This window comes from Ochlerotatus camptorhynchus, unplaced genomic scaffold (assembly GCF_037179485.1).
Source record: "Ochlerotatus camptorhynchus isolate MF236.1 unplaced genomic scaffold, CSIRO-AGI_Acam_v1.1 ptg000033l, whole genome shotgun sequence".
In the NCBI taxonomy this organism is placed as follows: domain Eukaryota; kingdom Metazoa; phylum Arthropoda; class Insecta; order Diptera; family Culicidae; genus Ochlerotatus; species Ochlerotatus camptorhynchus.
Window position 1 is genome coordinate 1,046,947 of NW_027040524.1, and position 26,662 is coordinate 1,073,608.

Consider the following 26,662-nt stretch of genomic DNA (forward strand, 5'->3'; position numbering starts at 1 on the left):
GTTGATGCATATTAACGATTATTTTCTTTAGTAGATAGTGCTTTACTTTGATACAGCTAGCTAGGAGGCCCACCCTGGGACCTTAGGCATAGTGGTAGAAAAAAAAGTTTGTTATGATTGTGTGTAGCTCCTCTTTTGCCCTTTCAATCAACAAGGATCAACCTTACCATGTTTTTTGTTAATAGGTAATTGGAGTAGTTCTTTGTGGTGGTATTTTTGAGGAAATTTTCATGAGATTGAAATTGAGAAACATAGGGAAAATCTTGGATATTGCAGGTATCGATAAGCACTCGATTTCATTTATCGTTCTGCTTACAAAATTCTTGCGAATGGAACGATGCAAAGTCAGCTCAAAACACTGAATATTTTTCAAATGGTACTTCTGACTCTTGTTCCAAATTTTGCTGCTTCTCTCTAGACTTCAAAATGTAAACACTTAATTCCAAATTTACGCGGTCATGTTTTTCTCCTACGAAACCTAATGAAATCAAAGTTTGATGCAATTGGTTCCAAAAAATAGAAAGTGTTCAAAGAAGGAAATGTTACATACATGTTTTTTCTAGGTTTACCACAGTTTTGTTGTGTGAATCAAGGTGATGACTTTGTTAAAGTTAGCTATATAATTATAAATAAAGCACATAAATGGTTAATGAAATAGTAAGACATAAGTTCAGGAGTGCTAGGAACACATATAATTTTAAACCACGGTAGAATCATTCAAAAGAATTGACAAGTCCCTTGATCCCCTTTCTCATTTTACAGCTGGTATAATCAGTTTGACAGATCGATGTCCTTCTTCTTCTTCTTCTTCTTCTTCTTCTTCTTCTTCTTCTTCGCATTTCAAGCTTATTGCATATCGCATATTAGCTTATTGCGTGCTCTCAACTTATAGCGAATTCGTTTATTATCGGGGTTGGAACCAGTTCCAACCCAGTGCGAAACCGAACTTTTTGTCAGTGCGAACCTCAACCTGAGCTAGGTTTTAAAAACAAACTAGCAAACTGACGTTTGTCAGAAAACAAGCAGAGCCAATCTTGATACCCGATCCAGGTTGGAACTGAATAATAAACGAATTCGCTATTGGTGTTCTAGATGCACTTCCACAGTTATTAATTGAGAGCTTTCGATGCCTGTACCATTTTTGCATTGGTATAATTGTGTGGCAAGTCCAATCATACTTCTATGCCCAGGGAAGTCGAGAAATTTTCCAACCCGAAAAATTCCTAGACCGGACCGGGAATCGAACCAAGCCACCTCCAGCATGGTCTTGCTTTGTAGCTGCGCCTTTACCGACTGAGCTAAGGGAGGCCCGTGTGGTCCTTCTATACCACTTGAAATCACTGAAATGGGTCGATTTTTGATGATCGAGTTCACCATGTGTTATGTGCTGTACTGCTTGCTTGTGCGATCCTTATTGGAGTCAAGTTTAGTTGTTTGGTGCCCTTTCCATGCTAGCTGGATCACTAGAATTGAATCCGTTCAACGCAAGTTTGTGAGATATGCTCTTCGTTTCTTCAACTGGCGTGACCCAACCAACTTGCCACCGTACGAGGAACGTTGTCGTCTCCTGGGAATCGAACCATTAGAGGTGAGACGGACGGTCGCTCAAGCTATGTTCGTTGGAAAGCTGCTTACGGGTGACATTGACTGTCCAACACTGCTGGCTCAGCTAAATATGTAAGCCCCTGAGAGGCCTCTTCGTCAACGCAACTTTCTGTTTTTGGAACCACGGCGCCGAAATTATACACAACACGAGCCAATTCACAAGGTAATTCAACAATTTCTTTCATATGTTCGACTTCAATGTATCATCTGACGTGTTTCGTCATCGGTTACTTGGTCTTTTCCGTACAGTTGACCGTAACTATTTAGTTAAAGTTTTTTTTTCATTTAGACAATAACTGTCAGTTGAATTTTTCAATATACAAATAAACAAATAAACAAATTTGATTATTAGACTCTGTCAACACAAACAACTAACGTTGGATAGTTCTGGAGGGCACCATAGAAGACGTGGAGGACTTTCTTTTGGATTTGTACGCTGGAACACTGGTACGAAGTACACACTTAGATTCGTATGCTCTTTGGTAACAGATCGTAGATAAATGGGTTCTTTATTATATTTGATAGCCTATTTATAATGGTACACTTGTACGTATTTGAGTAAACATTTAAAAGAACAGTGATTATATAAAGCTTTCAAAAGTGTGATGATACAAAGGTTAAGCTCTATTAAGTTCTGCATCATGACGTAACGAATGAACTCAGTGTTAATCGGCTGCACCTTTTTCACATTTCAGTGGTACTGTTTACAAGTACTTAGTCTAAAGAGAGAGGGAAAGATTAGTAATTTCCATTAAATGTTACTACCTTATTTGCTTATCCTTGACAGATACGCGTATTTCATCTACAAGGTGCAGACTTCTTCATTGTCTTGTACTAATCCTCGACTTGTAGACGAAATACGCGTATCTGTCAAGAATAAGCAAATAAGGTAGTGGAATTAAATGGAAATTACTAATCTTTCTCTCTCTCTCTCTCTCTATACAGGTATTCCACTAAGACGCCCACATACATCAGGAAGTACTTAGTCGTTTTAAAAAAATATTTTAAAATTTCCGAATTATAACTTGATAACTGTCGAGCAAAAGCGCGATGAAAGAATGGTGCACAAGAACAATGCAGAAGTGCGGTTTACATCTCACTGCGGTCTGAAAAATTATCGAGACAATTTTCCCAAGAAAAGATCGACTAAGTCCACGTACACGGTACCACTGAACTGTCATCAGATTGAGGTTAACCCCGACGGTGCAAAACCTAATTTTTCTAATTTTGGTTCTTAAGTTGTTCACTAGAGATGTCTTGTTCACGAAGGTACAACATATACTCGATATAATTCATATTAAGGGAATTAAGCGTGAACACTGTTCACTTCACACCAGTGTCCCAGCTTACAAATCCAAAAGAAAGTCCTCCACGTCTTCCATGGTGCCTTCCAGAACTATCCAACGTTAGTTTGCCGGCGCCGGTGGTATAGTGGTAAGCGGGACTATTTTCTCACCCCAATGGGTCTGAGTTCAATCCCAGCCGAGATCGGTGGGATTTTTTTTGAGACATAAAAATCTCTGGTCACGTCTTCCTTCGGAAGGGAAGTAAAGCCGTAGGTCCCAGCCCATGTTATACGCAGGTGTGGAAGCTGCCTTCCTGCACATTCGATTGCCGTCAATGGATGGCAATCGATGTCCGTCGGTGATTGGCACTAAATTGTGGAACAGAGACCGCCGTTAAATAAAGAAATGAAACAGAAGAAGATCTTTAGTTCTTTGTGTTAACATTTGGTCCTTCGAGCTGGATAGCGAAGGCACTAACTGCATAATATCGTGTTGAACGTTTTTGAAAAGTTACAAGTTAAACGCCCTACAGTGTGAAGTGCGTGAACTTGAAAGTGATAGAAAGTGATTCACGGTATAAACACACTATAGCCAGCGTAGTAGGGTAGGCGTAGCATAAAAGCTGTAGTGTTGTGACTTACGCTGAACAACTGCAGTATTGTACGAAAGTTCACGTAAGCTACCGATTGTACCAAACTTATACGAAGGGGCCGTTTCTTCTCGATATTGTCGATTGTAATAATATGAGATATCTCACCCATGATTTAGGATTAGTTATCAAATAGTACTTTGACACGGCTGGTCACAGAATAAATAATTTTAAGAAGTTAGTGTAATAAATGTAGTATTAATCGTTCAATAAAGTGTTTGCTTAAATGTAATAAGTGTATTAAACGAATAAAGTGGCTGTAAAGTTATACGAAAGACTATGTGTGATTGTGTGCGATAAGAAGAAATTTTCTTTCAATGAGCTTTTATATCGAAGAACACATCTGCTCATCTGCTTAAGGGAGAGTTCAATTATATCACCTGAAAGGTGTACTGCACGTGGGATTTTGTATTGATACGCAATATTCTAGTATTGACCTGACATATGCAATGTACAATGTTGTTATCGTAAACGGGTCATGAAAGTTATAGCAGAAGCGTTTTTTTTTAAACTTGGCATGTTGTTGGCTCTGTTTATAGTTGTATTATAACGATCAATGAATGTAAGTTTAGAGTCTAAGATAATACCTTAGTCCCTAACTTTATTACACTTTTCAAAATTCTGATGTCCTAAGGTAATTGTTATATTGGGTATGATCCATTTTATAGTAAAAGTAATTGAGTTACACTTTTTTTGCATTGAGTTGTAGCAAGCTTTTGCTACACAAAGCGTGAAATATCTGTATTTCAGTATTGAATGTGTTGATGTCTTTGGAATTTTGAATTTCTAAAAAAAAAATATACATTTCATCAGCGTAAATTAAAACCTACAGTTTTTTTTAATAAATGATACATCGCTTGCAAAAAGAATGAATATAAGAGGTCCTAAATGAGAGCCTTGTGGGACTCCCGATTTGAATGCGTAGGACAGCAGAAGAATTTTCGCAAAGGTGACCTTCATAAACTAATTTCTTCATTATTGGTGATTTTAATGCAAAACACCGCTCATGGAATAATGCTCAAAGCTATTCCAAAGGTAATATTTTGTTTGATGATTGTTCTGCAGGTTATTACACTATTCAATATCCAAACAGCCCAACATGCTTTTCTTCATCAAGAAATCCGTCAACTATTGATGTGGTCTTAACTGAGTCATGTCAACTTTGTAGCCATTTGGTTACCCATACTGACTTCGGTTCTGATCATCTTCCAGTAACTTTTGAAATATTCAAAGAAATAATTGTATCCCAACAGCTCTACTTTCAATTACCATAGAGCTGATTAATATCGAACATTTATGGAATAAAACTTTGATCCAAATATTCCTTTGCAAACCAAAGATGATATTATTAAGGCTCTTGAATCTCTGACTTCTGACCAAAATGCGAGGTTAAATTCGATTCAATTATAATAGACGACGATCTTCAGCTCTTGATCCACCTGAAAAATGATCTTAGAAGGCAATATAAATTGACACGCATCCTGAGGAACAAAACCTTTGAAAATAATGTGTCCAAATTAGACCCGAGTTCCAAACCCTTTTGAACGCTCACAAACATTTACAAACAAACACAAACAAGTAGCTCAGAAATTTCCTAAGCAATTCGAGAATTCCCATAAAAGATCGTCGGCTGCCGTGGCTTCTTCTGGTGTAAGGGGCACTGCCATCGGGCTTGAACGGCTATAGCATCAACTCCATCAATAAAGGTGTGCTGTGATATGGAGGCCTCAGCTGCCTTAGACTGCCGTTTTTGCTTACAGATAAAAACATCGTGGGATCAAACCCAGGCTCCATCATAAGGGTGGGGCTTATTTTTCAAAATCTTTCGGGAACACGTTTTTTCATGTGGAAAATGATTACTAGGGCCAAACAAACAACATATAAAAAAATAAACGTTTTTCGTTAAGATTTAGAGGTGGCGCCAGAGGCCTAAGACCAATATATCGAACGAAGCTGATTTTCGAACAAGTCTAGTGCGTCTTTAAGTAAACAGATATCTTTAACCATTTTCGAGATATACGGCATAGCAGGTTTGGACTTACACCCACGAATATTATCTAGCGCAAACAGTATTCTTGGCAGTGCTAGATACAGTGAGCGTATGAGTACGATACAGATCGAGCGAGAACGCGAGAGTGTGAGAGAGAGCGAGAGAAGAGAGAGAGAGAATGATTAAATCTCGATGAACATTTCAAATCAGGATGAACATTTCAAATGGTCCTATCTGCTTTGATCGATTCTCTTCATCGACTTTCTCTTTTCATAACCACTGCTATGCAAACAGATTTCGCGCTAATTCTACCACATAGTTTGATAAAGGAAGTTCTTATCTAGCGTCCAAAACGTCAAATACAACAGGGAAAGGTTTTGCAGCTGAGTTATTGCCGAAAAAGAAAGTCGATGAAGAGAATCGATCAATGTAGATAGGACCTTTTGAAATGTTTATATAGAAATGGTTCTATCTGCTTTGATCGATTCTCTTCATTGACTATCTCTTTTGATAACCACTGCTATGCAAACAGATTTTGCGCTACTTTTACAAAATAGTTTGATAAAGGAGGTTCTTATCCAGCGGTGCCGGCGGTGTAGTGGTAAGCATTGATTATCTCTCACCCCAGCAGGCCTGGGTTCAATCCCAGTTGGCGCCGCCGGGATGTTCTGAGGCATAAGTAAAGTAAGGGAGGGAAGTAAAGCCGTTGGTCCCCGGTTCATGAGTTGATGGATCGATAGGTAGGGTCCAGGTGTGGGAGCTGTCTCCCTGGCGTCGGTTGTATTGGTGCTCACCACGGAAAACAAGATTGACGGAAAAAAATCAAGGAAAAAAAAAGAAGAGGTTCTTATCTAGCACCCAAAATGTCAAACGCAATAGGGAAAGCTTTTACAGCTGAGTTATTAACGGAAGAGAATCGATCAATGCAGATTGCACATTTTGAAATGTTTATCTAGAAATGTATTCATTATATTTGTGTCAAATTTTATTAATCCATAAAATCCAATCCTCGAATATGACCTCACTATGACGAATACTTATCAACAATAGTACTTTTTTCAAGTCAGTTAGGTTTTTCTTGTGGAAGTTCACGTTTATAATAAGATTCTGGAAACTTTCTTCTTTTTTACTCATACGCTCACTGTATCTAGCACTGCCAAGAATACTGTTTGCCCTAGATCATATTCGTGGGTGTAAGTCCAAACCTACTATGCCGTATATCTCGAAAATGGTTAAAGATATCTGTTTACTTAAAGACGCACTAGACTTGTTCGAAAATCAGCTTCGTTCGATATGTTGGACTAAGGCCTCTGGCGCCACCTCTAAATCTTAACGAAAAACGCTCATTTTTGGATATGTTGTTCGTTTGGCCCTAGTAATCATTTTCCAGATGAGAAAACGTGTCCCCGAAAGATTTTGAAAAATAAGCCCTACCCTACTCCATCATATAAAAGAGTTTGAATGACTGCAACAACTCGGTCATAAGTGGTGTGATGTGATGTAAGGGACTCGATGGCCTGAGAATGGCCATTTTTGCTTACTGAGCTGAACATAATGAGCTACGTTAGCTGTTTTGTTCCCCACTCGAACCCATCACCTTTCTGCATACCCAATCCTTTTATCCTACATCCCAATGACTTCTCGTGAAAGTTCAGGGGATTTCTCGGCTTCCAACAACACATTTCTACCCAATACTTACACCAGTTTTTCCATAATAAAGATGATTGCTAGTCTCAATCAGCATCTGTTGGTTCTCTGTGTAATTACAGCTAATCTGATAATAATGGAGTAGCATCCGTCGACCGTCAATCGTACTAACGCTCGTGCTTAGTAGAACGATATGTATGTACTATATCTGAAATGATATCATATCATATGATATATGATATCTTTATGAAATTGATAAAAAAAAATATCCAAATTTGCTGGTCATGATTTCGAAGAATTTAAGGCAAAAGTATGATTCGGGATTATAAATTAAAAAATCAATAGTGAAGGGGTTATTTTATTTCAGAGCATGATTGTGATTTTCTTGAAGATTATTTAATGAGTATCAGAATTTTGCTACGTTATCAAGAAGCCTGAATTTCCTACAGGGGGGGGGGGGGGGGTGGCAAAAAGTTCAAGTCGTATCTCAAACCCATGTTATTATTTACAAATGTCTAAAAAGCATATAATTTACTCTAAAAAATCATAAGTGAAGCAAAATGTAGTATTTATTGAGAAAAACCATTATGTTAGGGTAGATTTCGTTGTTCAACAAGTTCTGGCAATATCTGGGCACAAACATGTGATTTCTTTATGTCCTTCACACCACCATGGGGTATTTAAAGATTTGTTCTAGCAAAACTTCTCAAAAACTGCCATTAAGTTTGCGAACTTTTGCTCATTGCTAAATCGAACTGTTGCTCCTCAAAATTCTTCCAAGCTTTGTAACCAGAAGTTGTACCTTTAGAATCGTTCCTACAATTACTAATTTTCCTTACACATCAAATTGGGCGCTAATTGCCCAATTGGGAAGTTCGAAACATAAATTAACCCACCCCTATGATTTTTTCTTAATTACGCCAATGGAATTAGGGATCGTGTGTTTCAAATTAGTTTGTTTTCAAATGTTGTGAGTTTTGAGCTATTTTCAGCTTTAAACTAATGTCAAACTTTTACCCCACCTATGTGACAATTGTTCACTAACATTTACCCAATTTTCCAAACAGTTAGACCTCTACCACATAGCAAACAATTCACTTAGTCCACAAATCACCCGGCTGACTCCCACCACCTTCGGCCCACTTTTGCTCCCGTCTAACGAGCTGCACCGTATGAGCCCCAACCAGCTTCATTGTAATTTCAAACTTAAACTTCATATCCTCCTGCTTGATGGTGGTCCTCACTTCGAACGCCATCAGCAACCGTGTCAGCATGGTCTTCAACGAATTCATCGCATATCGACTGCCGATGCAGTTCCTAAAGCCGGCACTGAACGGCAAATATGCATACGGATGCCGCTCCCGCACAGCTTCCGGCCGAAACCGTTCCGGATCGAATCGCTCCGGTTCGTCGCCCCAGAAGTCCTTCCGCCGGTGGAGGCTGTAGAAGTTCATGACCAGTATTTGACCGCGGGGAATGTGGACTCCGTCAAGTTCGATTTCGGAACCAGTTTCCCGGGCTATGAAGGGAACTACCGGCACCAAGCGGAGGGTTTCCCTGATGACCATCTCGGTGTAGAGCAGCTGCTTAAGCGATTCGGTGTTGAGCTCTACCGAAGGTGAGTGGAAGATTTCGCGCATTTCCGAGACGACTTTGTCCTGGATTTCTGGATTCTGAGCAAGGAACAGGCACACGTAGCAGGTGGTTAGAGCGGATGTTTCGTTACCCTAGGAAGAAGGATTTAGAAATTAAGGTGAGGATTTTTTTTATGATTAAGGGACAATGTACCGCCGCCATCATGGTGCGAAGATGCTCAGACACTTCCTGATCTTCGAGCGGTACGCCTTCCTGTCTGTAGTTCAATATTTCGTCCAGGAAAATGTTCGACTTCAGGTGTTGCTCCAGGCTGTCCAGATTTTTTTCGGATACTTCGTTGTTGTTTTTTTCTCCAGCAAGGCGAGCTCGTCGTTCTTGGATGATTTTGTCGGTGAATGCATCGCAAATGACTCGAGATTTCATTTCCCGACGATAGCTGGCTGAGAATCTGTACAAGGCGTCCAATTGCTTTTCAACGTTTAGCATGCGTTCTCCCAGGCTTGATTGAATTCTGCGGGAATTGAGACCAGTCAACTTGAGTCACATTATCAGCATGATTGTACTTACTGTTCCAGGTGATAAACGTACTCCTTCTCTCCCGGACGTACGTGTAAGTGGCAGCCCATCGTTGTACTGAATATCATTTCCAGAGTACATTGTGCCACGTACTGGAGTAGATTTAAGTCCGTCACACCATCAGCCAAAGGTTTCAACCGCTCAACCAAAACTTTAGCCCGTGAATCGAAAATCGGAACAAATCCTCCAAGTATCTTCATACTAAAAGCTGGATTAACCGCCTTTCTGGTTTGCTTCCAATACAAACCATCTGAAAAATCCACGAAATGTTATTCCCCTGCTCATCCGATCTACCTTACCTTACTTCGCTCCGTGATGAGACCCCGACCCAGCTTCATCAAGTCGTACAGAAATGGCTTATCGTACAGCTCGGCGTTGGTGAGAACCTTCTGCAGCAAATCCGGGTGGTGAATCAGCACGGCCGGAATGGGGCCCAACAAAAGTTTTGTCATTCTTTGGTTGGTGTTGAAAACTCTCGCCATCGTCCGGAAGGCTCTTTCGGTGTTCTTACCGGAGAACATCATAGCATGTCCCAGGAAGGGAATCTTAGCGGGATAGGAAGGAATGTTCCACGCATATCTGATCGTCAGCAGATGGTTCACAATCACCCCGAGTAAGGCGAATGTGACCAGGAGTACGAATGCAAGCACCAGTTCCATTGATGAGCTTACGACTTTTCCACAGCACGGACCGAACTGAACAGATTTAAAGCTGAGCCCTCATAGTTATCAGAAAACAGAGCTTGTCCAGCGATTCAAATAGCTATCGATTCATTGAGTGGAGCTGTGTTTAATTGAATCAATTTGTCTTTGATTGACCCATAAATACGGGTGTTAAAGTTAGTTGAGCTTGATTGAAAGCGAATTATGTCATATGTCTGTGTTAATTGTTCAACACATAGCCTTCGCTGCCCTTTGGCATTGAACTTTATGATTTTCCAATTCAATTGACACAGATGCAATTCCAATCTTGCTCGAATAAACAAACCCATCATCCTTTCTTATCTCTTCCAGGTAATTTCCCGGAACCAAAATCGAATCTATCAACGTGTGGCACTTCGACTGCTGTAAGCATCAGCTCATCGACAGACGGAAGAAAACCAAACAAATTGTCTTCCCTCCGCAAATCCTGTCAGGTAATCCAGGAAAAATCCGCTCCACTTTATTTCCCATGCCGAAGCACGTCACCACCGGCTGGCGGTTCATTTGTCTTCATGCGAAGCGAAGCAGCTTTTTCCCGCCTCGTCCTCCTACGAACCACACTTGATTACGCATCTCTTCCGAACGTTTACGAGGCTCAGTGGCACACCCCCTTCCCATTCCAGCACACACACACACCGGAAGGGAAAATGAAACCGTTTACCTCTCCGGGAAAAACATTGACGAAAAAGAAGGAAGCGCTCAATTTTGGCATAAACTTCCCCTTTGATGGCAGCGGGGGCTGGTTTTTGGAACTCTGACATGCGTTGATGGACTGACTGACAGGCCGACAGGCGGACAGACAGGTGTGTACTTACCTCCAATGGGATGGGATCGGAAGCTCACATATTCGGCACTTTGAAAGAGCCTGGAAATTGTTTCAATTTCCGATTCCCGTTTCAATTTTGTGAGGATTGTTTTTTTTTTGGGTGAGCTTTCTTCGGGTAACCTGTTCGAACGCATCACCGTGAAGTTCAACTTGTGTGCTTTGTCGTTGATCATGCTGTGAGGCTATTGTGTGGATTATCCAAGCAAGGAGGTTGCGTGTGAAAAGATCATTTTTATTCCTTAGCAATAACGTAGAATGATAAAAGTTCGAAAGACAAAAGGTCGAAAGACAACATGTCGAAAGATAAAAGGTCGAAAGACAAAAGGTCGAAAGACAAAAGGTCGAAAGACAAAAGGTCGAAAGACAAAAGGTCGAAAGACAAAAGGTCGAAAGACAAAAGGTCGAAAGACAAAAGGTCGAAAGACAAAAGGTCGAAAGACAAAAGGTCGAAAGACAAAAGGTCGAAAGACAAAAGGTCGAAAGACAAAAGGTCGAAAGACAAAAGGTCGAAAGACAAAAGGTCGAAAGACAAAAGGTCGAAAGACAAAAGGTCGAAAGACAAAAGGTCGAGAGACAAAAGGTCGAAAAACAAACGGTCGAAAGACAAACGGTCGAAAGACAAAAGGTCGAAAGACAAAAGTTCTAAAGACAAAAGGTCGAAAGACATAAGGTCGAAAGACAAAAGGTCGAAAGACAAAAGGTCGAAAGACAAAAGGTCGAAAGACAAACGGTCGAAAGACAAAAGGTCAAAAAACAAAAGGTCAAAAGATAAAAGTTCAAAAGACAAAATGTAAAAAAGACAAAAGGTCGAAAAACAAACGGTCGAAAGACAAAAGGTCGAAAGACAAAAGGTCGAAAGACAAAAGGTCGAAAGACAAAAGGTCGAAAGACAAAAGTTCGAAAGACAAAAGGTCGAAAGACAAAAGTTCGAAAGACAAAAGGTCGAAAGACAAAAGTTCGAAAGACAAAAGGTCGAAAGACAAAAGTTCGAAAGACAAAAGGTCGAAAAACAAAAGTTCGAAAGACAAAAGGTTTAAAGATAAAAGGTTGAAAGACAAAAGGTCGAAAGATAAAAGGTCGAAAGACAAAAGGTCGAAAGACAAAATATTGAAAGACAAAATTTCGAAAGGCAAAAGGTTGAAAGGAAAAAAGGTCGAAACACAAATGTCGTAAGACAAAAGGACGATGACTGATTTTTTTAAAGATCTAGTGAAATTTAATGTTACTCTCCACATCTGAAAAATATAAGATTCTAATATTTCATCTTAGTTTTTTTTTAATCATGTCTAAAAGAAAGAAAAATCAAATTAAAATATAAGATTTTGATTTATCATCAATTTTTTAAATCCTTAAACTCACAAGTTTTCCAAAGTTCAAGGTGTACATTTTTAAAGGTCAAAGACTTAAATGCAAATTTCAATCACAGATTCTTAAATAATTCTCACGAATAAACTTTTTAAGAAGGGTATAATGAATAGATAGAAATTTTTAATACATCCTTCAATATTACAGCAAAATCAATGTTATACAAATTGTAATGAATGAATAGTGAAAGCATTGATGAGAATATAGTAAAAAATCATAAATCTCATAAATAAAGAATTAAAAAAAGTGTAGAATCATAATATTTACATCAGCTAATGGACTTTCGATCTTTTCTCCATTCGATCTTTTGTCTAGCGACTTTTTGTCTTTCTATCTTTTGTCCTTTCGACCTTCTCCCCTTCGACCTGAAGTCTCTAAACCGTTTTATCTGCGATCGTTTTACCACACTTATACGTATTGCAACATATTTTACTGCACTCTCATTTAAATATCTGAGGGTTATAGGGCAAAAGGTTGAAGGACATAAGGACAAAGAACAAAAGGTCGAAGGACAAAAGGTCGAAGGAAAAAAGGTCGAAGGAAAAAAGGTCGAAGGACAAAAGGTCGAAGGACAAAAGGTTAAAAGGACTAAAGGTCGAAAGGACAAAAAGTCGAATGAACAAAAGGTTGAATTGAACAATAGTTGAATTGCATAAAAGGTCGAAGTGGAGAATGGGGGGCGACCCCGGCGTAGTGGTTAGCATCCATACCTCTCACGCCAAAGTCATGAGTTCTAATCTCACCCCCGGACAAGTCACGAATGACCCAAGAGCGTTAAAGTGACCATAATTAAAAAAAAAAAAAAAAAAAAGAAGTGGAGAAAATGTTGAAATAGTCAAATGGTCGACTAGGCTAAAGGTCGAATGGACCAATGGTCGAATGGACAAATGGTTCAATCGAAAAAGAGTCAAAGGGATAAAAGTTTGAATTAAACATAGAGGGACAAATGGTCGAAAGGACAACAGGTCGAAATGGACAAAAGGTCGAAATGGAAGAAGGTCGAATGGACAATTGGAAAAATCGTCGAGAAGACAAAATGTCTTAATGGATAATCTGGTCAAATTAATGGACGATAAAATGGGTGGCTAACTCTCAGTTCTTTGGAAAATTTAGATAACAAATAGTTACTGTTCGTGTCACCGCAATTTAAAAGACAAATAACCATTGGCGTAGCTAATGAGGATGCCAAGGGAGCCACGCTCTCTCCAGAATTATCTAGCCCCCCCCCCCATAATTTTCGGTATTTTTTAACTAACCGGTTTTTTGACAAGCTTGTCAAGTTCGATGTTACTATTTAACAGCGATTAATCAAATTGGACCACAAACAAGTATCTTAAGAGTTGGTTGGAAATGCTAACATGAAGCTTTAGTGTGATGATTTATTAGCTAGAGAATGATCTTTAGAAGAGGGTAGGTGGATAGTTCCGTTAGAGTACGACAGTATGAAAATTGAATAGAAGTTGAAAATGAGCGAAGGGCCATTAATGCGACAGTTTTTCAAGATGGATGCACATTTTTGCCTAACCCGTACGATGTACGCGGGGACTTGAAGTACGTACGCGTACATCGTACGGGTTAGGCAAAAATGTGCGTCTATCTTGAAAAACTGTCGCATTAATGGCCTTTCGCTCATTTTCAACTTCTATTCAATTTTCATACTGCCGTACTCTAACGGAACTATCCACCTACCCTCTTCTAAAGATCATTCTCTAGCTAATAAATCATCACACTAAAGCTTCATGTTAGCATTTCCAACCAACTCTGAAAATCGTTAACTTCGCGTATGAAGTAACATCAAAACACTTTGAAAGTATCTTAAGTTTGACTACTTTTCTTATGCTCTGAACTAGAAAAAACAATTTTGAGAAATTATATTAGATCGATATTTAATCAATGACATAATCAGACGTCTTGAGGCTAAACAAATTGGACATGAGCCCAGGGATTTTTCTTTAACTACTGGGAACTTCGTAAAACTTCAAGGAATTCTAAGAAGTTCAAGGAACATCGTAGAAATTGAGGATACGTAGTATAAATTCTGGGAACATCATTAATCTTTAGATAAAATCGTAGAAACTAAGAAATTCAAAGTGGAAAATTTATTTAAGTTTGTAGACTTCGTAGAAGTTAAGGGATCAATATTTTACTTCAGGGAGCTCAATATTGATCGGAAACCTCTATATACTTTCAGGGCCCTTTTTTGAAGCCTCATGGACTTGCAATGAGTGTGGAAATTACGAAAAAATACAAGAAATTTCGTCCGAGGAACTTCGCGGAAAATCAACGAGAAACCTAGAAGTGCAACAAGCTTTGTAGCATTTTGAGGAACTGCGTAAAACTTCATATAAGTAAGTTCAGGGAATTTTGAAGAAGATCTAAAAATAGTTCAATAAACTTCTAAGAGCTTTGGGGATCCTCACTTCAGGTTAGCGAACTTCGTTGCAGTTTGTCAGAGATCTTACTTCCAAAAAGCTCCATGAACTTCTTGGAGGTTTTGGGAACTTCGTTAAATTTCAAGGAACTTTCCAGATGTTCAAGAATATTTTTAGATGATAGAGATAGATAGATGAGACATAGAAAAATATGGAATTTGGAATAAACTCAGGGAACTTCGTAGAAGTTGAGAATATTTTTTAAAGCATAAGGAAGTTTTATAGATGTTCAGGAAACGTTGCATAAGCTACCGGATATTCTTCATAGACAGCAGGAAATATTCAAAAGATCTCCATTTAAACGAAGATTTAAATGAATTTCTCTTGATATTTTCCAAGACTTCAGGTTGATCAAATTCTTTTAAGAGTGTTGGTTGTTCAGGAAGTATTCAAAAGTTTCCCAGCTAATTCAATCTTCTGGAATTGTGAATGATGAATGTAGATTTTTTGGAAATGTTTGTACATTATTTATAGGGAAAACCTTTGCCTTGGTGATTTAGCTACATTGTCAAGAATTAGCACACAAGCAGCTGAATTCTGGGCATAAATTTCAACGAAGAGATGGCTCCAATGTTGGCCTATGGATCTAAGATTGGGCCCATTGCTAAAAATCTGCTGTCTTCTATCAATTTTATCTAGATGAACGCTTCATTGGGACGGTACTAATGGATATTTTTGGTCACTATTGAAAATTTTGTCGATTGCTGTATTTTAGTATGGGCCCAAATTGAGGGATTTTTGGCTGACATTACATCCATCCAGGTGGATCAAAGTGTTACACAGAGAAGCGTAGCAAGAAGATATTCTTTTCTGAGTCAATTTTTGTTTAAGCACTGTTCATTGAGAACCTTTAAGACATATTAGCTGGGAGCCCCCCCCCCTTTGTGCTGTATGACGAGCTTGAGATGTTTCTCAAATGAATCGCACGCGGCACGCACCTTATAGTACGCGGCATTGATTTTCACGTTTTTCTCGATAAACACCAGTGGAAGCTTCCCACGCCTGGATACGCCCCCCCAAACCATCACCGACGCGGCGCTCTGGAATCGCGGGATGTTTATTTGCGACGGGGGGAAGCTGGCCAACGTCGGCGCCCACAGCCGATCATTTTGGACCTTGTGCGGCTTTTGCAAGACAAAAAGTTTCTCATCAGAAAACACAAACTCCTGACCTGCGTGCCGCGAAAGTATCAGTTTGGCTCTGTCCAGCCTCTTCTTGGTTGTAGCCTCCGTTATCCTGTGAACCATGCGTTTCTTGTACGGCTTGTATCCCAGCTCCTTCGTCATGATGGTGTGGGCAGTCCCGATCGACACATCCAGGTCAGCAGCGGTCTGGATCGAGCGGTTCATTTTTCGACGAGCCTTGATGGCTGCTGGCGTCCTCGCCGATCTCACACGGTCCATGGCCGCGCCCGTGTCCTGGTACCGACGGATGGTGGTATAGATGAAATTCCGCTTCACCCCGTGGGATTTCAACCCTCGGATCGCTCAACTTTTCTACGACGTCGCGTCGGTTAGCTTATATATGAGGCTAAAGCAAAATTTGAAATTTTCGCTCCACAATACTTAAACGATTCCAAATCGGATCCTGACTAACCTCTCAAAATTTGAACCCATTTGGTGAGAAACTGAGATGGCACAAACCATTTGAAGTTTGTATGGGAATTACTATGGTAAAACCAAGATTTTTTTTTTTCATGTCTATCTAATAATTCGCCATATCGGTCTGCTTCAAAAGCTTTTAACTGTACTTGTAGGAAATTTTCCCAGCTCAAGACCACTTTTTGATTAAATACAAGGATCCAAAGTTATTAATGGTTCAATGCACTGATGTCTTATGATCATGCTCAATCAACTGCTCAGCAGGCAACATTGGTGTTTCTGGGGCGTTGAATAGGACGCAAAAATTATGGCTACTATGTCACACTGTAAAATACAGTGTTGCCTACAGAGCAGCTGCTTGATCATGTCATAAGTTTACCATTCGCTTAAATAATTAATAACTATTTCCTGTCTCGTTTACCATAGAAACGATCTTGAGCAAAGTTGTAGCTGGAAAAATTTTCTATAAGAATAGCTATCGAGCTGTTTTGCAGCTCAATATGGAAAAAGACTAGAAGGCAATGAACAAAAAGTTGAGATTTCCCATAGTAATTTACATGTAAACTTCAAATGGCTTGTGCGAAGTCTGTTTCTAACCAAATGAGATGTAACTTTTGGAGGCTAATCACGACCCGATTTGAAACCATTTAAGCACTGTGGAGCGAAAAAGTGAAATTTTGCATCAATCTAATACTCATACCCACTGTACCGTTGTACGGTTTTATACAATTTTCAAATTTAAAACAATTAATCCTACTAATAAATTAACAATTTTATACACTCGTTAGAGTTATCTCGTGAAGAAGATTTGTCGGAAAGTCAGCAGGACCAGACAGATTTTCAAATAAGTTTTTTAAGGAATTCTCTCTAGTCTTTTCCTTTCATCGCTTTCGTCTGGTTATTTCCCGCCTCTATGGAATATCTCACACATAATTCCAATCCATAAGAAGGGCTCTCGTTCTGTTGCTGAGATTGGATGTATTGATTCGCGATGCCAAAACTGTTCGGGTGACTTGACTACTCCCATCTCTTTGAGAGAATTAAAAACACAGCATGGGTTCTTGAAATGAAAGTCAGTCGTCACGAACCTGTGTGAATACAGTTCCATTGTCACGGATTTCATATCCATAGGGTATCAAGTCGACTGTGTACATACGGACATGAGCAAGGCCTTTGATGTGGTGGGTATAGATAGTATCATGCGTGCTGAATCTGATTTCAGTATCAATGGAATCCTTTAAATTTGTCGAACCTCTTAACGGAATCCCTTTATGAAGAGCTTTGAGTGGGTTGGTTTGTTTCCTTTAAATTCCGTTATAATTGCTTATCTTTTGACAGATACGCGTATTTCGTCTACTACTTGCAGATTTCATCAGTGCCAAGTACTCAACACGACTGAAGAATCCATCTTTTGCCTACGAGTTAAATACTAATCAATAGGTACTACACTACGAATCAATTGAAAGTTTCAAATCCTACTCTACCTAAGATCAAAGGTTTACCAAAGATTCACAAGCCAGGAAACGAAATGAGGAAGATTATCTTGGCTGAAGGATCCCCCACTAATAAGCGTGCCAAATGACTAGTAAAGGAATTTCAAAATATGCCAGAACACTTTACCACTCGTTCAGTTAACAGCGCACAGGAATTCGCAAATCAACTTCTGGCATCACGAGAGATTCGGTAAGATGAAGTCATGGTTTCATTTGATGTCATAGCACTTTTTCCGAGTGTAACAGTAAAGGAAGTCATCAGCCTTCTAAACGACTGGCTTCTGAAGCAACGTGAGGATTCTACTTGGAAAGACAAAGTTCTGTCATTTTCAAAGGAAATTTTTATAAACAAACTAAAGGCGCTCCTATGGGCAATCCGCTTTCCCCATGTCATGTCAATTGTCCATGGCTAACCTAGAAAAGTTTCTGTAGGATAGGAGTGGGTTGCCCAAGTGTTGGTATAGGTACGTGGATGACAGAGGCTAGCAAAGTTATGGATAAAGGACTTCATTATTAATCTAAATCCAAGGTTGCAAAACATATTGTTACAAAGGGGCACAATTTGACAAAGGATAACATTAATATCCTGCGGAGTGTATCTTCGACTTTTAAGCATAATCCATCAGCATTGCTTAATAGAGATCAAGGAAACGGATACTCGAGACTCTTTAGGATGCTACCTAAAACCACACATTGCAGCATGCATCTACCTGTTGGAGACTAAATTTAGGTACCTGGTTAGGTAAATTGTGACATGGCAGTTGATACCTGCTGACTTTTAGTACCTACTGAAAACGAAATGGCAGCAATCATATTATCATCCAAGGATAGACCTCTAGGATCATATACATAATTATTTTTATTATTATTATTGTTATTTTGTTAATCGTGGTCTCTTAAACACTCTTGGGTCATCCTTGAAATGTCCGGGAATGAGATTTGAACTCATGACTCTGGCGTGAGAGGTATGGATGTTAACCACTATGCCGGGGGCCGTCCCAATAGCAATAGTAATTTCTATTTAAATTTTGGCAGGAAATCATGAGTAGAAATTCCAACTTCTTAGACATTTATTCGTTAATTTTGTGAAATTTAGAATCAACATACATTTAGCGAGATCTTCTTTAACGAAGGAATTGTTCACGTTTTTTGCTCTTTAAAGAATAAAATTTTCCCATACATCATAAACCCACAGGCTTAATCTTTATTAAAATCATTTATCACCCGTTTGGGCCGGTATGTAAATAAAATCTTCCAATCATCTTCGATGCAGAACACTCTTCCCAACAGATTCATGGCAGGCACCAAAAGCATTCCTCCTGAACAAAATCACTCCCGCTTCCCGTGGGCACATAAAAGCAAAGCGGCTGTCTGTTCAGGAATGCCCCTAAAGTGTCTAAACGACTTAAGGACTCTCTGTCTCGCTCGCTTTGAGAAGGGTCTGACACAAACTTCCTCCATTTCCGTCGATTTTCCACTCCTGCACAACAAGTTCACCTCAACAAAGAACGACGACGACGGCGACCGCGCCACAATCGCGAACACAACGGTACCTACCTACCTACCTACCTACCTCTCAATAGTAACGAACGCAATGCAAGCAAGTGGTCGTAAAGTTTATGCTGCCGTTCTGTGAATAAAAGTGTGGCAGATTCTGCCCCACCACCACCATCGTCGTTGTCATCAGGAAAAGTGTTTCATATTTTTTCCAGAGCGCTGCTGCTTCCGGAATGGAGTTGACGGCCGTCCGTCCGTCGGTTTGTGGCGGGGTGCTGGTGCGATGGGCTACCGACAACGGGAAACGAGATGAGTAATGATAGTGACGGGATTGCAGCCGGGATTTTTTTTTCTTTTTCATACGTAGGTATAAATTGGTGGCAATTTCTGAAAGTGACTCTTATATGGGTTTTGAGATGAAACCGTTTTGCACGTGGGCAAATACATTGTTATTACTGTGGGGTGCTTCAGTTTGAAAAAAAGTGGTAAATTTCTTATGGGCCACCCTTTAATAACTAGACCAAAATATGAGTATATGCAAAATATGGTAAAGATTGATGAAGGTTTAGAGGTGGTGCCAATGGATTGAAGTTTGTTTGGAGATTTCGGTGAATTATTATGGGAAATTATTTCACTTACATTGCTCTAACTTTTTCGGTAGCTGTTCAAACCATGACATTGATATGTGGTTGCCATGACAATGATTAATAAGCAAGATTTTGTTGTGATGAAATTGGTGCTGGTGGCTTGCACATTTTCATCGGTTAATCGACCCTATTTTCTCATATTTCCCGCATTTATATCCTTCTTAGTATGCTCTTAAAGTGATCGTCAACAACAGCAACAACATATTAAATTTTATCAACATTTAGGCTAGTAGAACCAAAGTGTTTTTATTTTGCTGCGTGGTTTTCGTTCTAGTGAATACGTTATAAATTTACAATTTCATTTTAAAAAAGTGTTAATTTGAAAGTACAGAAGTGATGTTGAAAAGTGAATTAAGTGAAAATTTTCAAATTCCTATCCGTTGCATGTGGTGCCGACTGCTCTAACCTACGCGTAGCTACGCTCAGCTAAGTTTATTAATCTTTTCGTTCCTGTGTCCTCGATAGGAAATATCCATCTAATTAAAGACGATTATTTCAAAACTTACTAAATACGTGTAAGTCAAGTATTGCACTACTGCTTGATTGAAAGTTTCAGTACATTATTAATGGTGTATATTTGCGTCGATAATGTAGTTTTAGTTTAAATGATCTTTATTTTAGTTTAACTTGGACGATTACCATATAAATTTTTACTAAGTGATTTAATGATTTCTTCATCTTTAGGTATGGGCAAAATTCAAAATTTGTTTTACAGAATTAGTCCTAGACTTAGTACACGGTCGACCACCTTGGTGGGATTGGTTTGTTTTGTTTTTAGAATTTGAAGAGAAACTACTTAATACTACTATTTACAGCTTAAAACTAACCTACTCTACTATATACACTTAACCTACTATGTACAAATTGCTTATTAAAGCATGTTCAGAAAGATTGCATTTTTGAATAAATTTAGTTGTCATATCATCAATTTTGGAATCTACTTTGGGAATTTCTGCCTCTTGATGGAGGTCTGCTATTCTTGTGTCGAATGGACGATCTAGGATCATCCTCAACACTCTATTCTGTGCAACCTGGATTTTGTTCCTGTGGGTCTGAGCGCACGATTCCCACACCGGGGCGGCATAGAAGATCGCGGGGGCTATGATCTGTTTGTAAACAGCCAGTTTGTTTTGCCTTGAGAGGCGGGATCTGCGGCAAATGAGCGGATACAAACACCTAACCAAGGCGGAGCACTTAACTAGGGTTTTCTCTATGTGCGAGCGGAACAGGAGCTTCTCATCGAACAACATCCCGAGATAAGTAACATCAGTGGACCACTCGACCCTTGTACCATCCATTATTACGGTACAGGAGGGAGACGGTTTAAGTTTTAATGATTGTCTGTGAAGGAACATGATCGCTTGGGTTTTCGAGGCGTTGATTTTGATTTTCCACGTGGTGGCATAATCAGTAAAGGTGTCAAGGCATCGTTGGAGCTTGTTCGTAATTTCACGAGGCATCCTACCCTTGACAGCTATCGCGGTGTCATCTGCAAACAGAAAGAACACGCAACCGTCTCCTAGAGGAGGGATGTCCGACGTGTAGATGCTGTAAAGCAGTGGTCCCAGCAGACTCCCTTGCGGAACACCTGCTGGGATCGGAAATTGTCCCGAAAGGGAACTATTCAACGACACCCTGAACGACCTTTGCTGGAGATAGTTACGGGTGATTTTCACAAGGTATGGTGGAAAGTTGGAGTTACAAAGCTTGTATATAAGTCCGTCGTGCCAGACATTGTCAAACGCCTTTTCGACGTCTAACAAGGCCATGGCTGTGGACTTGGATACAGCTTTGTTACTTCGGATGTTATTCATCACCCGCACTAGCTGATGATTGGTGGAATGCCCCTTGCGGAACCCGAACTGTTCCGGAAGAAGAATGTCATGTTCCTCCACAAACTTGTTTAGTCGGCTGAGGATCAATTTTTCGAACAGCTTGCTCAGCGCTGAGAGCAGGCTAATCGGTCTGTAGCTTGACGGTAGTGAAGGGTCTTTCCCAGGTTTGCGGATCGGGATGATTTTTGCCACCTTCCAGATGCTTGGAAAGTAGTGCAGCTCCAAGCATCTGTTGAAGGTGGCAGCTAGCAGCGAGTGCACCCTCGGGCTGAGATTTTTCAACGCTAGGTTGAATATTCCGTCAAACCCGGGAGCCTTCATGTTCTTACTGTATTTCAGCGCTGAGCAAATTTGTTCCTCTGTAATCCGTTCTTCTGGAGGGACGGCACAAGGGGAGGCATCTAACGTCAGGACGCACTGCGCAACCTGGTTCTCGAGTGGACTTGGGATTTTAGAGCCAAGCAAATGCGACTGGGCAATGTGCTCCCCAATTGCATTGGCCTTCTCTTCGTTGGTGATAAGCCGTTCGTCATTGACTCTAAGTGGTGGAATGGGCTTGGGGTGAGACTTCAGCACCTTGGCAACCTTCCAGAATGGTCTGGAACGGTCGTCCAGGTTCTGAACGAGCCGCCCGAAACTCTCGTTCCGGATTGAGACCATTCTGGAAGCGATCTGCCGATTCAGATCGACCATTTCGTATTTACGCTGCAGATCCCCAGTCCGCTGAAACTGGCGTCTACGAACATTTCTGAGCCGAATCAAGAGTTTGGTGTGGGAATCAATTGCTTGAAACTTACCCCTCACAGGAACTCGTCGAACGCACTCTTCGTCAGCCACGGATATGGCTTGATGGAGACCCTCCAGGGCCCGGTCGATGTCCTCCACTGTGTCGAGCGGTGGGTTGTCGTCGATGTGGCGGTCGACCACGCGTCGAAACTGGACCCAGTTGACTCGATGGTAGTCCTTCCGCTGGCACGGTGCAGGGGCCACGTTGTAGCCCAGCTCGGTCAGCACCGGTTGGTGGTCCGAGCTCAGGTCGTTGACGGCAACCGGCTTGGCTAATCTGGTGTTTGCCAAGAACAGGTCCAGCGTCGATGGGTTGCCCGTCGGTGATGTGAAGGTTGGTTCGTCCGGAAACCAGACGGAATAGAGACCATGCTGGGAATGGTCGAATAGCAGGCGGCCGTTCTGGTTCTGCTGGTAGTTCCGCCAGGCCTCGTGCCGGGCGTTCAGGTCCCCTCCGATTACAAAGCGGGCATTGGTGTGGGTTATGATGGCAAGGTCGTTCTTGAACTGCTGTGCTGTACCATTGCTAACGGTACATTGCCGGGGGCAGTAGGCGGCGATGAACCGGACGTTTCCGGTCGATGTTTCCACCTCTATGCCAACGGCCTCGATGATGGAAGTGCGGTAGTGGGGTAGGGTGCAGTACTTGATGCCTTTCTTGATGATGACCGCGACACCGCCCCCCCTGGAGCTGGTGCGATCAAGCCGGACAATGCTGTGGTCGGGCAGCCAGAAGCTGTCACCGGTCTTGAGGTGAGTCTCGGTGAGAAGGCCCACGTCGATGTCGTGCTTGCGGAGGAAGTCTGCAAGCTCAATGTTTTTCGCCCCTACGGAGCGAGCGTTCCAGTTGGCGATCTTTATGGGTTCACGGTCCATAATTAGCGACGAAGGAGATGATAGCTTGGAGCTGTTGTGTTCTTGTTGCGCAGGTGCGCTTGATGATGATGGCCTGGGCCAACAGTGTGACGATCTCATCCGTTGACAGCGGAGAATCGTCTGTAGCTTCACCGGTTGTACCGGCCAATCCCGGAGCAGGGGGATCCGTCGATGGGCCGGAGGCTTGACTGGGTACTGCAGCGGCAGCCGACTGGGCAGCAGCCAACTGTTGGTTGAGCGGGAGCGGCGCCAACACTGGAATTGGCCGTGGTTGGACCGGTGATAACGGAGGAAAGTTCTGCGCGTTGTTTTCCGGGACCTTCTTGCGACCGGGCTGGTTGTTGGACGAGGCCTTCTTCCGGATCTCGGCGTATTCGGCCCGCTTCGGACAGGCCTTACTCGTGGCCTTGTGGGCAGCACCGCAGTTGGCGCATGTGGGAGCGGCTTCCTCGATGCTGTCGCAGTCGTCGATCTTGTGGTTTTTGCCGCATTTGATGCAGCGGCTGGCCATGCGGCAGTTCCTGGTGCCGTGCCCGAACAATAGGCAGTTCGAGCACTGAGTGACGCCACGGTGGGTTGGCTTATACCGCTCCCACTTCACTACGATGTGGAACAGTGTGCGTGTCGTATGGAGATCCTTCACGGTTGTGGAGTTCTTCTGCAGATGGACCAAGTAGAGCTGGTCACGATACTTGATGGCCTTGCTGCGGGTCATCTTGTGGATTTCGACCGGCTTGAGGCCGTTCGCCTTAATCTCGTCCATTAAGGTGGTGGTGTCCATGTCGTGGAGCCCGCGCAGCACCACTTTCAGCGGCTTGGTGGCCTTGACGTCGTGGGAGAAGTACTCCAGCTTCATCCTGTCCAAGAGGGCCTGGACTGCGTTGTAGTGATTTTCGGCCGAGACCATCAGTTTGTAGCCTTCCGTGCACCGTTGAATGGTGCAGCGAAGGCCCTGCTTAATGTAGAAATCCAGCTGCTCCCATAGCCCGGGAGGGAAGCCCTTCACATAGAAGGGTGGCAACTTAACTTTTTTAGGCACCGTCTCAGGGTCCGACTGCGGCTGGGCTCCGTTCTGCAGGGCGGAGAACGGATTGTTGCTCAGCAGCTTTTTTGCTGCCGATGCGGTGGCGCTGATGTCTTCAGGTCTGGGTCGTTTAGTTCCGGGAGGCCCCGGCTGTGGGTCCGCAACGCCTGTCGGGACGGGCAATGGGGTTTTCTTCTGCTTCTTCTGAGCTGGCTCGGTGGTCGCGCCGTCTCCTGGGAGAGTCTGTTTTCCCGGTAAGCCGGCACTCGCGTTACCGCGCGATTTCTTACCCATGGCTGGGTCAGCGAGAGCGTCACTATACAACGCGGAGCTAATTCGACTTGCGAACGAACGAACGAAACTAGAGAGAATTCAAATCGACTGAACTGCTCAACAGTCTGGCAGCGAATGACTGACGTTGCGTCGATAATGTATTGGAGCGGGGCTTATCATGTGTGAAAATAGCTTCGGAATGCTTGCGTTCTTGAAATGGACTATTGTGGCTGCGGTAGAGCTTTCACCTTATAACTCCCGGGTTCAAGTTTCTTTGCTTTCATAAGAAATGATTGCAGGCAGATTTTATCCATAATAAGGGAGAACAGCCCATAATGCACCCCTGGGGTAAAATGCCCACTTATAGAAAAACAGCGATAACTTTTCCTCAGATGCATTTTCCGGGTAACTGTTTGTGATTGTTTTCAACTGGAGGTTTAACAAATAATTCTTGATCATAAAATCATGTATTGACCTACTGATTCCTTAAAAAAATTGCATTTTGTGCAAAACAGGACACAGTTGTTAAAATCATCGACTGTAAATTAAGCTTTTATCATCATGTATCACAAAAAAAATTAAAAAATTTACGTTTCGTATATTTTTTAGATATTTTACTTGATGAATCACAGTTTAACATTCTATTGAGATTTTGAGACCTTATTTCTGATGTAACATAAAGAAATAATCATTTGAAATGGTAAAAAGGTAAATGAATCATTAAACAATGACGATGTTCCTTATTAAGTAAAAAAAATCTTCTTAAAATAGATCGGGTTGCTCCTTAAATGATTGATCAAAATACGTTAAAAATCTTAAAATGCTCAGTAAATATTTAAAGTACGCTCCTTAAAATAGAGAAAACTGTACATTAAACATTTGAAAATGCTCCTTAGTATGCACCGCTTTGCACCATTTTGAAGTGTAATTGTACCATATATAATCGGAAAAGCTGCTGTAGAAAGGTTAATAAGTACCATGAAATCAGCTGAAATGTTCAGCATTTTTGCACAAATGCACACAATGATTTACTGAACATTTCAGCTGATTTCATGGTTCTTATTAACCTTTCTACAGCAGCTTTTCCGATGATATATGGTACAATTACACGTCAAAATGGTGCAAAGCGGTGCGTACTAAGGAGCATTTTCAAATACTTAATGTACAGTTTTCTCTATTTTAGGGAGCGTACTTTAAATATTTACTGAGCATTTTAAGATTTTTAACGTATTTTGATCAATCATTTAAGGAGCAACCCGATCTATTTTAAGGAGATTTTTTTTACTTATTAAGGATAATTTCATCTGTTTTATTGAGCAAAAGTAGGGCTGCCATTTGAAATACCGCATCCCTTTGCATTATCTACTTGCAGGGGTTATGGTTTGTTTACCATGGGGTGCATTTTACCCCAATGTTGTGGTGCGTTTTGGCTATTGTTGTCGTGCGTCTTGTCCCAATGTTGTGGTGCATATTGCATCATGAATCAGGCGTTTTGCCCCGCTATCATTTTGGAAGCAATTTAAAAAATACCTTGAAAGTCATGGAAAATCATCCTTTTGTAGTTCTAAATCACTTGATCTTTGTAGAAAACATGGTAATGAACCAAACGCCATTACTTTCTTCTTGATTTTAGCTTCCATTCGCCAGCCATTGACGATTTTGCTTAAACGGTGCGTTTTGCACCATCCTACCCTACATGACTGCCAGACAGTAGGAGTTAGTCCAAGGGCGAATCTTCATTCTAATCTACGATTCCACATACTATTTTTGAGACTGTTTTGAATAACATGTTTAGGTAATGGGCAGCACCAACGGACAGATAAACTTCTTACAGCTTCTATTTATTAAATGCTTGATATAACGATTGCCAGCAACGCCCTCCCTACTAACAAAAATCCACCCTCCCCGTGACACTTATGAGGGGTCGTAGAGTTCGCTGCATCTCTCTTAAGTAAGT

General features: G+C 41.2%; 2 protein-coding genes across 2 annotated transcripts in view; one reads left to right on the top strand and one right to left on the bottom strand.

Annotated features, from left to right (window-relative positions):
- LOC135709260 (zwei Ig domain protein zig-8-like) overlaps positions 1-26,662 on the top strand; it is a 575,709-nt gene that overhangs the window by 339,224 nt on the left and 209,823 nt on the right. The window lies entirely within an intron of this gene.
- LOC135708750 (cytochrome P450 4c21-like) lies at positions 8,272-10,008 on the bottom strand. Its single transcript, XM_065230888.1, has 4 exons — positions 9,654-10,008; positions 9,341-9,599; positions 8,966-9,284; positions 8,272-8,904 (listed from the first exon to the last, which is right to left on the bottom strand). Exons 1-4 carry the CDS (start codon positions 10,006-10,008, stop codon positions 8,272-8,274), a joined length of 1,566 nt encoding a protein of 521 aa, XP_065086960.1.

Coding starts and splice junctions, on each gene's coding strand:
- LOC135708750 (XM_065230888.1), bottom strand. CDS start 10,008: ATGGAACTGGTGCTTGCATTCGTACTCCTGGTCACATTCGCCTTACTC. Junction 9,600..9,653: donor GGGTCTCATCACGGAGCGAA/GTAAGGTAAGGT, acceptor TGGATTTTTCAG/ATGGTTTGTATTGGAAGCAA. Junction 8,905..8,965: donor TTCGCACCATGATGGCGGCG/GTACATTGTCCC, acceptor CCTTCTTCCTAG/GGTAACGAAACATCCGCTCT.